The sequence below is a fragment of the Anolis sagrei genome, chromosome X (assembly GCF_037176765.1).
Source record: "Anolis sagrei isolate rAnoSag1 chromosome X, rAnoSag1.mat, whole genome shotgun sequence".
Taxonomy (NCBI): domain Eukaryota; kingdom Metazoa; phylum Chordata; class Lepidosauria; order Squamata; family Dactyloidae; genus Anolis; species Anolis sagrei.
The window spans coordinates 8906312-8918540 of NC_090034.1; the positions used below are offsets into that span (position 1 = coordinate 8906312).

At 42.4% G+C, this 12229-nt stretch overlaps 1 protein-coding gene across 1 annotated transcript in view; it reads left to right on the forward strand.

Annotated features, from left to right (window-relative positions):
- Window positions 1-373: 373 nt before the first annotated feature.
- LOC137097905 (sorting nexin-8-like) overlaps window positions 374-12229 on the forward strand; it is a 56824-nt gene continuing 44968 nt past the window's right edge. Inside the window, exon 1 of the mRNA XM_067473320.1 lies at window positions 374-396. Within this exon, the coding sequence (XP_067329421.1) occupies window positions 381-396 (16 nt within the window). The 5' untranslated portion in view covers window positions 374-380. The remainder of the gene's footprint in view (window positions 397-12229) is intronic.

A 12229-nucleotide genomic window follows, 5' to 3' on the forward strand; every position in this document is an offset into this window, starting at 1 on the left:
TAATATATTCCATTAAAAATAGAGCAACATACCTTAGAGCTTAGAAATAAATAATAAATAAACTTAAATATTATATATATGTGTCTTAGAAATATATTTATAGAGAGAAAGAGAACATAAATATTGTATAGTTATGTTATGCCTTAGAAATGTATTCAGTGAAATAGGTTTATATCCACAGCTTCGTTGGGCCTTCAATGCCCAAGAGGGGCAGCTTTCCCAAGGCGGGTGAAGCGGTGCCAAAGCGCGTTAACTCAGCCGTGTAGATGGCTTTGGTGCCCCTCCTCCGGCCTGAAGGGGAGGGAAGAGGAGGCCCCATCTCCCTCCCTTCCTCTCCTCCTCCTCCTCCTCCTTTTTCTCCAGCTCACATGACTGGCGCCATGGACGGCGGGGAAGGTGAGCCTCCGGCCGGGGGGTTTATCCGGGAAGGGGAGGCCCTGGGCGGGCACTCCTCTCAGGAAAGGCCGAGGCTTCAGGGAAGGAGCAGGCCCTGAGGGAGTGGAAACAGGCATGGCCTGGCTTTGACACACAGCTATATAAATCCCACACTGAACTGGGTTATATGGCAGTGTGGACTCTGATAACTCAGTTCAAAGTAGGTATTGCGGGTTATATAGCAGTGTGGACTCAGATAACCCGGTTCAAAGTAGGTATTGCGGGTTATATGGCAGTGTGGACTCAGATAACTCAGTTCCAAGTAGGTGTTCCAGGTTATATGGCAGTGTGGACTCAAATAACCCAGTTCAATGTAGGTATTGTGGGTTATATTGTAGGGGCAAAAACCAAAAAGATAATCCACAAATCCAAAATCCAAGAGCAGATTGCCCCTTCCCAAGGAGGGCGAGGAAGGACACCACGAAAGTTGAATCTTTAAAACTGCAAAATGCTATTTATTGCGCAGCTGAAGCAATAGTGACAAACATGCATATGGAAATGCAATAAAGGGGTTTGTCCAACCTAAAGTTGGTTGCATTGATTATTTATGACTTTCATTAAAACAGTTTGATTGGTACATAGAAATCAATCATCTCATTGGTTCCCAAAGACAAATCATTTCATTGGTCTAAGCTAGCTATGCAGTTGTTCATTAGTTGTTTATGATTTTGATTGACATTATGGCACACGTGGGATCCTAACAATGGCACAGCTATAATATAACTATGGTTCATTGTTCTCTGACCATGACTGTATCTTATCTGTTAGTCTGTTGCAAACATGGCTTCAGAGCGACTGGGAAACTTGGGGGTTCTATCTAGCAAACAGCTAGCTGGTTTTGTCCGGATGTGTTGTTACCCTTGAATAGTAACTTCTTCTTTGGAGCACTGATTTCTCAAACAATCAGCATTTTCTGTGAACAAAGGCCTACTGCAGAAATAGGCCAATATGGCAGTAAATCATGACATATGGGCATTGGGGAAATATATGAAAATTCGCTTTTTAAAACCACGTCCCCTCCATTTCACACTTTTTCTCTTTTGCTGAGATGAAATCTTTTCAGCGAAGCAAATCAAGCAGGTTTTACAAAAGCAGAGCAAAAAAAAAGTTAATCTTATTGCTGCGCAATGACCCCTTATTTTTGACCAATCATTTGTGTCCACTTGGCATGTTTCTTTTACCCTAAGGATGTATATTCTGTTGTCATCCTAACTGGGTTGACATCCAAGAGTTCTATCTGTTCAGTCTTTTTAGGGGCCAAGGCTAAGGGCAGCGTAACTCTACAAGCACATGTTATCAAAGTGAAGCAACACAAAAATATCAACAGCATCATGATAATTGCAAATTCAGACATGACTAAATCTTTTAACCTTTGCAAGTCAAGCACCCATGATGTGAGCCACCCCTGCCAATCTGAGTCTTCAGTGTATGTGAAACTGATTGTGTTGACTATTTGGTGTATCTTGGAAACATTCTCATTTTGCAACAAACTGCATAGACCTCCTTCTCTGAACAGGTGGTCTGTTGCCAATCTGTGTTGCATTCGGGTGTCTTATTTGGAGGGATTCCAAACCTTTATTATTATGTAGTTTGCCAGTTTCTCTAGTTGCGCAGAAATGCGCCAGTTAGTGCTATCCCAATCTATGGAAACAAGATTGCACCAATTCTTTGTGATTCTGCCAAGTATGTATTGTCAGTGTTGTGTCACTGTGTGCTCCTTAAACTCTGGCCCATCCATATTGTTTTGTCTCATGCCCCAAGTGGCTGTTGTATATCAAAGAATCTCAATCTCGCAGGAATCAGGGATTTCAGTTGCACATGTGCCATTCCAGACTGGGGCAGTATCTTTCCTTTCTGCCCAACTTCTGCAAATACAATAGTGTCCTGGCCAATCTTGCCAGCGACTTTGTATGCATGTTGCAATGTAATGCGGAATCGTCTGCACATGTCAAATTCTATTTGGTTGTATGTGTCTGTGTCCTGTATATCTGACAGGAGTACAGTGGTGTCGCATCTAGGGTATTGTCCCAATTGGACATGGGGCATGGTAAGATGTCTTTATAAGTGATGTTTGGGCTGAGCTAAAGGTGTACAAAAGGGTCAAGGGGGATGAAGACCTCCCCTTCTTCAAAATGAATTAACCGGGGTCATCTGTATGATCAGTCGTCTGTTGTGTGGTGTTTGGAAAGCGGGCTGATTGTAAGTAACATACCCAACAGTCCCGTGCTTCTAATTTTTCTGCAATGGCATTTACCAACTGGTGGAGCGTGTCCTTCTCCCATCCTGCTGTAATGGGGTGTGGCATCAGGCTGTCAATGACATCATCTCTGTCTCTTTCCAAAACATAATTCTAAACACTTGGCTGAAATAGCACAAACAAATAAAAGCTTATCAAGCTAGCAATCAAAACTAAATGGTAACAATAACCACTTTAACAATTCAGCAACAGAAATCGATCAATTTAAGAAAGGATATAGTCTTCAGTAAAATTTTGATCAAGTCCAGTTCTTGCTGTCAGCAGCCCAAATGTGGCCATGCACATATGAATCAAATCCAGTCCTCATCAGGCCCAAATGCGGCTGCACACATATGTATCTAACTTTCATGTCCTTTCAGTCTCTGGCATACAAAAGCAAGCTGAGTCAAACTGGGGGTGTGTTCCCCTTCTTGATTGAAGAAATGAGTCTATTAAATTCCAGGTAAAATGAAGAAAGTCTCTAAGTCTCAAAAGTCTCCATATCTAGCAAAGTCTCTAGTCTCTAAAGTCAGTCTCTGTGTAAAGAAAGTCTGTATCCAGGAAAGTCTTTAAAATAAAATCTTCATATCTCACAAGTCTTTAGCTCATCCTACCCAGTTGGTGGTGGTTTGGCTCCTGCGTTTTGCACTCCTGATTTGGGTGGGCTTAGTTCCTGTGTTTTGGACTCCCATTAGGCTTTCCAGGCTAGCAGTCTCGCTTTACCCAGTTGGTGGTGGTTCGGGTAGGCTTGGCTTTCCAGGCTGGCAGTGGTGCCTTTCGGATATCCAATTTAGGAACAGAGTCTCATCCAATTTTAGGAATTGGGTCCCATACAGGAGCTCAGGAGCTGAAAGAGATAAGCAGAAAGATAGTGAGAGGAAAGGGGGAGGGGGATACTGATTACCCATCTGTTGAAGTCTTTTTGGCCAGTTCTGTCGTCAGCTCCATCAACATCCTTCGCTTCTACATCCATTGGCGGGCCTCTACGATCTCCCACTCCGAAGTCCTCTCGACCAGTCTCCATCCTTTTTAAACAATTCTCCACGGTTTTCCCCACGATTCATCTCACGGTTCCTCTCCACGATTTATCTCATAGTTCCTCCATCCATCTGCTGTAGGCAATCCTTTAGCAATGTATACTGGCACTCTCGGTTGCCCATTCCATCTGCGACCTGCTTTTCCAACTTAATCAAAACAGTAAACTGTAAAAATGTCTCTTGAGCTGTTAACTGGCAATGTCTCTCAAATTTGGCAAAAATCTCTGGGGCCTTTTGCTAGGCATTGTCTCTTAAATCTGGCAAAAATCTCTGGGCAAGCTGCCCTATCTACCTGTTGTAATGTCCCGTTCCAGAATTACCTCTTTCAGTAACTTTGTAGAGGAATTTGGGCCAAAGTACCAAAATTTGTAGAGGTACTTTGCCCTATGTTTGAAGAAAAGTTGTGAAGTTAGTCACTTTGGGCTAAGAACTATAACTCATGTCCAACGTTATTGTATCCACATAAAAAAATCAATTCTGCTGTCAAAATCAATTATAAGGTTTCTTTTGAACTAAATATCAAACAAAAAAACAATGTAAAGAGTTCTGTCCATCAACCAATGTCTCAATCTATCTATACGCAAGCTGCGGCTTGACTTTTAAAAAGGCAAGGTTTTTTTTTTCTTTCAACTTAAGACATGTTCTCTGCTGTGACCATGTTGTAGTTTTCACTTATTTCTAACATAAAAGCACTATAGTCATTCCATAGCCATCTGAAGAAAAGGCCATCCTCCAATGACAACAGAGGATAGGGAAGGAGGGGTTGGATTCTCCTCCAAAAGAAAATGCATTTATAAATCCCACAACCTCTATTTAGCTGTTGTTCTGGGACAAAATCAGACTCTCTAATCAAAAACTTTCTGGCACAAAACAATTTTAGACACAAATCCTGTGCCTCTTTCCAAGAAAAGTTGCTTGGAAACAAAATAAAACTTTTGTCAGGGACGACTTGAGAAACTGCAAGTCGCTTCTGGTGTGAGAGAATTGGCCATCTGCAAGGCCGTTGCCCAGGGGACGGCTGGATGATTTGATGTTTTTATCATCCCTGTGGGAGGCCTCCCCCACGTCCCCGCAATGGGGAGCTGGTGTTGACAGAGGGAGCTCAGTCCTGCCGGCACAGGGGTTTAACCCACTGTGCCACCGGGGCAACTTGAGGATACCTGCCATAGATGCAGGCAAAACATCAGGAAAGAATGCTTCTGGAACATGGCCATTCAGCCTGAAAAACTTATAACAACCCAAACTTTAAACTTTTTGTCTACACACAGATGTAACTTTCCCCATTCGGCACAAGCCTTAAAATGTCCCAACCTGCCAAGAGTTAATGTCCAACAGCAGTTCATAGAGGAAGGGAGGGCAAAATGAAGCATTTTCCCTTTTGAACCAGAAAGCTACAAGGAGCTCTGGTAAGCATTCATAAATTTGAACACACAAAATCCAAAATGGTATTAGATACTTTTAAAATGTACCATTCATAACCATTGTTCTCTCTTCTGCCAGAGAATGGCAAGAGAACACCATGTTCTTTTCCAGTTATCTTTCTTCTGGCTCTGTAAAGCAGGAGCCCTCCACATAGCATCCATTTTAAAACGACTCTTAAAAAAACATTTTAAAACTCCAGCACATGACTTTACCCTCTCATGACAAGTAGTTGCCTTAAACATAAGAATTATTTCCATGTTCTTGAGCAAAAATAAAGTTAGAACTTCAGTTTTAAAAATGCACTCTTAAAACACAGTCAGTCCATTTCATTTGATTCCATCCTGGCTGGTACCGATCTAAGTTCTTATCTCTATAACATACTGTACATTCAGGGCATTGTAAAACATCAGTTTTTAACAGTTTTTAAACAGCCTGCTTTTAAACATTTTTAACACAGACAATGAGTTTCTATCAGTCTTCAAATTTTCATTTTGATGTGCCCTGGCCTCTTTCAGTGAAAAACTCTTTTGGCCAGTCACAACCCTTGACACAAAAAAAACCTTGACATCAGGTTTTAGCTCTTTTTTTTTCTCACACAGTTATTTATACAGCCCATGCGGGCAAATTTTCATCTTTTCAAAAGATACATATTCATAATGCAAGACTCATTTTTCCCCATAGACACAGAACAAATCAGGATTTTAAGCATTTCAGAAAATGTCACATAGCATAATATTCATTCTCCAAATTCACACACATTCAATCTGCAAAGGATAGGTTGATTAGTGGTTAGTGGTTAGGACTTTTACACATTCACACACAGAGAGAGAAACCTCGTTCACACACATCATTTGAAAACAGCACACAAAACAGAGCATAAACATAAAAATTCAAAACAATTATTGAAAACATCAAACTTTTAAAGATCACCCATTCTGTCATAATACACATTCTTCTTACATTTTAAGAACACAGCTTTTCAAATTGCAGCATTAGGGGTATGTTGCTAAATATCAAAAAGACACATTTCGAACATAAATTTATTTCCCACAATTAACATTCTATATTTACTTTTCAACTCAACATGTCTGAGTGTCTCTCGTTCCCAGCCTTCATTTTATCAATGGAATATACAGAATCTCAAACTCAGTCCCGTGTCATTTTGGCACACATACAAGGTCAAAATAGCCAAATCACCTGCCAACTTTTCAGGCAGTCTTACTTTTTATATATTTTTTCCATGCCAAAGTTCAGGACACAAAGCTCTCTTTTTACACATCATTGTATTCCACATTCCTATCTTCTCCCAAGCACTTGAACAACGAGTCCCCCCATTTGAAACAACAATAATCCATCTACACAAGACAGTTCTCAGTTTCTCTTTAAAATCTTTTTATTCAGCACTCTTGGAAAACTAAATCAGGTACTCATTTTTTTTTACACAGCGGTGCTTGCACAAATCTCAACCCAGTGTTGCAACACATAGATACACACACGATTTCGTGGAATCTTTGCTGCCACTCACTCAAGATCACATGTGCACATCACAAATACCTCCAACAACACAAGGTCTCACAGAACCTAGTTTCCAGGGAATTTCACACAATTGACAATTCCCAGGGAGTATCACATAATTTTCTCAAATCTTTTTCTCAAATCAGGAATTGATTCTTCAGAGGCACCTGTTCACTCTCCCACACAGCTCTAGTCCAAAGTCCCATACTGACTGACTGCATCCGTAGGTGACTTCCTTGGGGTTTTGATGGTAAAAGGAAGCCAGTGCTACTGTGCGACAGAAGCCACTTTGGAGCTTGTGGAAGCTACAGAGGGCTAAAAATACAAGAATCATGCCTTTTATAAATTCTCACTGCTCCTGTCACCTTTGACTCAAGGAAACACAAATACTATCTCTCCTTTTCAAACAGGTAACTAAAATCCAAAGCTTTTTGCAGAAAATTCAAATCACACAACACAACATCAAAACAGCTTCTCTCATTTCTTTCCTTTCCAGAATCACTGAGGCGAAGCCCTCTCCAGCCTCAGAATGCACACTCAAGAGTTAACACAGTACCTTTGCAACCAAATCAGAACCTGAACACAATTTAACAGTTTGCAATAACATTGAAATCAGTACAGATGAATTTGAAATCTCAGCATTTGCAATACATTTCAACACAAAAGTTTAAGACATCAACATTATCATTTTTAACTCGACATCACATCAATCTTAAATCCCTCCCACATAAGTGTGGAAACCACATAAGTGTGGAAACAGGACATATAGACAGGTGGTGTGCAGACAAGACAGCCTTGCGCACATGGAAACACACACACAAGTGCCACGTTCCTATAGGATTTCGTCTGGCTTTTCTCCAGCCAGTACTAAAAGTTTGTTTTCCCTGGGAAGTGAAGTCAGAGCATCCGATTTCACTCTCCCCCACACTCTAGTCCAAAGGATGTTTTTTTTACTGCAGCTAATAGAAACTTCCCGCTAACTATACGAGTGTGGTCCCAACACAATCACCAATTCCCACCAGAGTCACCAATTCAATGCATCTCATAGCATCTCATACTTACCCTCCCCGAAGCTTTTGCAGTAATTCAACCGGGCTCGGCCACTCTTGGGCGGCAAGCCAAAAGACAGAGAATCCGGCGGCTGGGCCCAAGCACACACGCAGATGACTCCTTCCCTTCTCTTGCCGCCAAGAGATAAGCACCTGAGCCGGAGGCCCCAAATGCCTCTCTCGGCTAGTGCCTTCCAAAAAGAACGCCCTCAAATATGCAACATCTCGGTGGAACCTCCAGAAAATGTAGGGGCAAAAACCAAAAAGATAATCCACAAATCCAAAATCCAAGAGCAGATTGCCCCTTCCCAAGGAGGGCGAGGAAGGACACCACGAAAGTTGAATCTTTAAAACTGCAAAATGCTATTTATTGCGCAGCTGAAGCAATAGTGACAAACATGCATATGGGTATGCAATAAAGGGGTTTGTCCAACCTAAAGTTGGTTGCATTGATTATTTATGACTTTCATTAAAACAGTTTGATTGGTACATAGAAATCAATCATCTCATTGGTTCCCAAAGACAAATCATTTCATTGGTCTAAGCTAGCTATGCAGTTGTTCATTAGTTGTTTATGATTTTGATTGACATTATGGCACACGTGGGATCCTAACAATGGTACAGCTATAATATAACTATGGTTCATTGTTCTCTGACCATGACTGTATCTTATCTGTTAGTCTGTTGCAAACATGGCTTCAGAGCGACTGGGAAACTTGGGGGTTCTATCTAGCAAACAGCTAGCTGGTTTTGTCCGGATGTGTTGTTACCCTTGAATAGTAACTTCTTCTTTGGAGCACTGATTTCTCAAACAATCAGCATTTTCTGTGAACAAAGGCCTACTGCAGAAATAGGCCAATATGGCAGTAAATCATGACATATGGGCATTGGGGAAATATATGAAAATTCGCTTTTTAAAACCACGTCCCCTCCATTTTGGGGGCTCAGTGTGGACTCAGATAATCCAGTTCAAAGTAGGTATTGCGGGTTATATGGCAGTGTGGACTCAGATAACCCAGTTCAAAGTAAGTAATGCGGGTTATATGGCAGTGTGGACTCGGATAACCCAGTAATGCGGGTTATAAGGCAGTGTGGACTCAGATAACTCAATTCAAAGTAGGTAATGCGGGTTATATGGCAGTGTGGACACAGATAATCCAGTTCAAAGTAGGTATTGCGGGTTATATGGCAGTGTGGACTCAGATAATCCAGTTCAAAGTAGGTATTGCGGGTTATATGGCAGTGTGGACTCGGATAACCCAGTAATGCGGGTTATAAGGCAGTGTGGACTCAGATAACTCAATTCAAAGTAGGTAATGCGGGTTATATGGCAGTGTGGACTCAGATAACCCAGTTCAAAGTAGGTATTGCGGGTTATATGGCAGTGTGGACTTGGATAACCCGGTTCAAAGTAGGTATTGCGGGTTATATGGCAGTGTGGACTCAGATAACTCAGTTCAAAGTAGGTTGTTGTTGTTCATTCGTTCAGTCGTCTCCGACTCTTCGTGACCTCATGGACCAGCCCACGCCAGAGCTCCCTGTCGGCCGTCACCACCCCCAGCTCCCTCAAGGTCAGTCCAGTCACTTCAAGGATGCCATCCATCCATCTTGCCCTTGGTCGGCCCCTCTTCCTTTTGCCTTCCACTTTCCCCAGCATCATTGTCTTCTCTAGGCTTTGGTGTCTCCTCATGATGTGACCAAAGTACTTCAACTTTGTCTCTAGTATCTTTCCCTCCAGTGAGCAGTCGGGCTTTATTTCCTGGAGGATGGACTGGTTGGATCTTCTCGCAGTCCAAGGCACTCTCAGCACTTTCCTCCAGCACCACAGCTCAAAAGCATCGATCTTCCTCCGCTCAGCCTTCCCTAAGGTCCAGCTCTCACATCCGTAGGTGACTACAGGGAATACCATGGCTTTGACTATGCGGATCTTTGTTGCCAGTCTGATGTCTCTACTCTTTACTATTTTATCGAGACTGGACATTGCTCTCCTCCCAAGAAGTAAGCGTCTTCTGATTTCCTGGCCACAGTCTGCATCTGCACTCATCTTTGCACCTAGAAATACAAAGTCTGTCACGGCCTCCACATTTTCTCCCTCTATTTTCCAGTTGTCAATCATTCTTGTTGCCATAATCTTGGTTTTTTTGATGTTTAGCTGCAACCCGGCTTTTGCGCTTTCTTCTTTCACCTTGATTAGAAGGCTCCTCAGCTCCTCCTCGCTTTCGGCCATCAGGGTGGTGTCATCTGCATATCTGAGGTTGTTAATGTTTCTTCCAGCAATTTTCACCCCAGCTTTGCATTCATCCAGCCCCGCACATCGCATGATGTGTTCTGCATACAAGTTAAAAAGGTTGGGTGAGAGGATGCAGCCTTGCCGTACGCCTTTCCCAATCTTGAACCAGTCTGTTGTTCCGTGGTCAGTTCTTACTGTTGCTACTTGGTCCTTGTACAGATTCCTCAGGAGAGAGACAAGGTGGCTTGGGATGCCCATCCCACCAAGAACTTGCCACCATTTATTGTGATCCACAGTCAAAGGCTTTAGAGTAGTCAATGAAGCAGAAGTAGATGTTTTTCTGAAACTCCCTGCCTTTCTCCATTATCCAGCGGATATTGGCAATCTGGTCTCTCGTTCCTCTGCCTTTTCTAAACCCAGCTTGAACATCTGGCAACTCTCGCTCCATGTATTGCTGGAGTCTTCCTTGCAGGATCTTGAGCATTACCTTACTGGCATGAGAAATAAGGGCCACTGTACGGAAGTTGGAGCAGTCTTTCGCATTTCCCTTTTTTGGTATGGGGATATAAGTTGATTTTTTCCAGTCTGATGGCCATTCTTGTGTTTTCCATATTTGCTGGCAAATGGCATGCATCACCTTGACAGCATCATCTTTTAAGATTTTAAACAGTTCAGCTGGGATCCCGTCATCTCCTGCTGCCTTGTTGTTAGCAATGCTTCTTAAGGCCCATTCAACCTCACTCCTCAGGATGTCTGGTTCTAATTCATTCACCACACCATCAAAGCTATCCTCGATATTGTTATCCTTCCTATACAGATCTTCTGTATAGTCTCGCCACCTTCTCTTGATCTCTTCAGCTTCTGTTAGGTCCCTGCCATCTCTGTTTCTTATCATACCAATTTTTGCCTGAAATTTACCTCCAATGTTTCTAATTTTCTGGAAGAGGTCTCTTGTCCTTCCTATTCTGTTGTCTTCTTCCACTTCCATGCATTGCTTATTTAAAAATAGTTCCTTATCTCTTCTGGCGAACCTCTGGAATTGCGCATTTAACTGGGCATATCTCCCCTTATCCCTGTTTCCTTTTGCTTTCCTCCTTTCTTGGGCTACTTCCAGTGTCTCAGCAGACAACCATTTTGCCTTCTTGGTTTTCTTTTTCTTTGGGACGTACTTTGTTGCCGCCTCCTGAACAATGTCTCGGACTTCTGTCCATAGTTCTTCTGGGACTCTGTTTACTAAATCTAGTCCTTCAAATCTGTTCTTCACTTCCACTGTATATTCGCTAGGAATGTTAGTGAGATCATATCTAACTGGTCTGTGTATTTTCCCTGATCTCTTTAGTTTTATTCTAAATTGGGCAATAAGAAGTTCGTGATCTGAGCTACAGTCAGCCCCAGGTCTTGTTTTCACCGACTGGATGGATGTCCGCCACCTTTGGCTGCAAAGGATGTAGTCAATCTGATTTCGGTGTTGACCGTCTGGAGAGGTCCATGTGTAAAGCCGTCTTTTAGGTTGTTGGAAGAGAGTATTCGTTATACACAGCGAGTTTTCCTGGCAAAATTCTATCAGCCTGCGTCCCGCTTCATTTTGTTCTCCCAGACCATGCTTGCCTGTGATCCCAGTTGTCATTTGACTTCCCACCTTGGCATTCCAGTCTCCTGAAATGAAAATAATGTCTCTTTTTGGTGTATTATCCAGTAGTTCCTGCAGATCCTCATAGAACTGATCTACTTCTGCTTCTTCAGCAGCTGTGGTTGGGGCATATATTTGGATCACTGTAATGTTGAAAGGCTTTCAAAGTAGGTATTGCGGGTTATATGGCAGTGTGGACTCAGATAACTCAGTTCAAAGTAGGTATTGCGGGTTATATGGCAGTGTGGACTCAGATAACCCGGTTCAAAGTAGGTATTGCGGGTTATATGGCTGTGTGGACTCAGATAACCCAGTTCAAAGTAGGTATTGCGGGTTATATGGCAGTGTGGATTCAGATAACCCGGTTCAAAGTAGGTATTGCGGGTTATATGGCAGTGTGGACTCAGATAACCCGGTTCAAAGTAGGTATTGCGTGTTATATGGCAGTATGGACTCAGATAACCCGGTTCAAAGTAGGTATTGCGGGTTATATGGCAGTGTGGACTTAGATAACCCAGTTCAAAGTAGGTATTGAGGGTTATATGGCAGTGTGGATTCAGATAACCCAGTTCAAAGTAGGTATTGCGGGTTATATGGCAGTGTGGACTCAGATAACCCGGTTCAAAGTAGGTATAGCGTGTTATATGGCAGTGTGGACTCAGATAACCCGGTTCA